The 1,866-nt window shown below is 37.3% G+C and overlaps 1 protein-coding gene across 1 annotated transcript in view; it reads right to left on the bottom strand.

The window, feature by feature from the left end:
* The window catches only part of EAH_00058560 (serine/threonine protein phosphatase, putative), a gene marked incomplete at both ends in the record, with an annotated part of 2,042 nt that extends 332 nt beyond the window's left edge, over window positions 1–1,710 (bottom strand). Inside the window, 3 exons of the mRNA XM_013397272.1 lie at window positions 514–680; window positions 1,023–1,079; window positions 1,597–1,710. Of these exons, the coding sequence (XP_013252726.1) occupies window positions 514–680; window positions 1,023–1,079; window positions 1,597–1,710 (338 nt within the window). The remainder of the gene's footprint in view (window positions 1–513; window positions 681–1,022; window positions 1,080–1,596) is intronic.
* Between the last annotated feature and the right edge of the window lie 156 nt (window positions 1,711–1,866).

The following is a 1,866-nucleotide window of genomic DNA, read 5'->3' as shown; positions in this document are numbered from 1 at the left end:
ATATATATATATATATATATATATATATACATATGCATATATATTGAATATATTTTTTTGTTTTACATAGTAATGTATATATATATATATATATGCACGTTTGGTGGCATATACACGCAAGGTGATATAAAAGAGCAAATAAATATATATATATATATATATATATATATATTATATATATATACTTATATCTATGTGTGTGTGTGCGAATTCAAACATACAGCATATTCATACATGTAAACATGGTAAACATTGAATATACACAAGCTGAACGATGTTGTTGCTGTATTTAATTGCAAACTCCTGTATTTATTTTCTTCTACGCGACTCTGTATATGACTAATGAAATATTTATTCAGGTCTCAGGTGTATGTTCAGGTCTCAGGTGTATGTTGAGGTATTAGAAAAAAGGGTATAAAGAGCAGATTCGAAAGGAAACACTGGAAATAAAGTGATAATTCGAGATGAAAAATAAATTTAACATTAATATTCTATAATTTCAGGTGTACGTACGGCTTCATGCTTTTCAAAAGCGCCATAGAAGGAGGGCTTCCTAAACAGCGATTTTGTACATCCGAACGAAAATGAGGTTTACACCGCAAAAGCATTTCTTTATCTCCGTATTCATAAATACCTTCTGGCCAATCATGGCTCAGCATTATATCCACAGGCTCCTCTATCTGCACGCAAACCCTAAACCCTAAACCCTAAACCCTCATCAAGCGAGTTTCTTACGATTTGCGGAAACTCAAAGGCATGGCGTTCATACAGAACAGAAAAAGGAAAGGCCTTCCTAACCAGCTAAACCCTAAACCCTAAACCCTAAACTCTTCAGCGGCTGTTTCTTTGAAACCCCTTCCACACGATTTGAACAGCCCACGGCTCCTGATAGGGGTTTTAGGGCTTAGGGTTTAGGGTCTTTTGCATAAAGCGTTCAGGTGTATGTACAGTACAGCATAATTATCGTTATTTTCTGTTATTCTCTTCACTTACGCAGTGCAGCTTCAACAATTCAAACTGACGGACATGATACGCACTTCTTGCGGTGTTGCTGTCGTAGGGAGGCCGCTCAAAGTGCCCTAAAACGAAACACCACAAACCCTAAACCCTAAACCCTAAACCCTCGCCACAAACCCTCCAAGCCCTAAACGCTAAAACCCCCCAGGTCTAAAGCCTAAACCCCCGAAGTGGATGCTGCTAACCTCAAACCCTAAACCCTAAACCCTAAACCGCCCAGAAAAGAAAGCCCTAAAGCTTTATAAATCCCAAACCCTAAACCCTAAACCCTAAACCCTAAACCCTAAACCCTTGCCTAGGTTGAAGTGGTGTCTATCATAAATGCCTGAGAGCCCTGCAATTCGAATTCCTCCAACATTAACAACTCCTGAATGCCCTAAATAAAATATATTTGGGGCGAGCCATCCTCCGTAGTACCTGCACATACACTCCAATTCGTATGAGTATCTGTATTTTAGTACATATGTATATATGGGTATATTTCAGGTGTACGTACACCGCAAAAGAGAGAAAAATCAACACAAGTTAAACTTACAACTCTCGTAAAACATTGGGGGCCTCATGATTTCCTCCAATTACCAAAGTCAATACTGGAGCCTTTTTGCTGCCGTTGAAATATTCGTGAAAATCTTTCAGCTGTCTGTACTTGGGCGGCGCACAGAAATACCGCAAATCTTCTTCTGTCCGCAGGCACTAAATATCAACAACAAACAAACAAATAAATAAATAAATAATAAATACTTACTTACAACTAAAATGTAATTTTAAGAATAAAGTAAGCAGGCATACATGCAAAGGAAACACTATCCATAGAATGTCCTGTACCATATATATATATATATATATATA

Source organism: Eimeria acervulina, genomic scaffold, assembly GCF_000499425.1.
Source record: "Eimeria acervulina Houghton genomic scaffold, Eah_scaff1330, whole genome shotgun sequence".
Taxonomy (NCBI): domain Eukaryota; phylum Apicomplexa; class Conoidasida; order Eucoccidiorida; family Eimeriidae; genus Eimeria; species Eimeria acervulina.
This window is presented reverse-complemented; position numbering and strand designations above follow the sequence as displayed.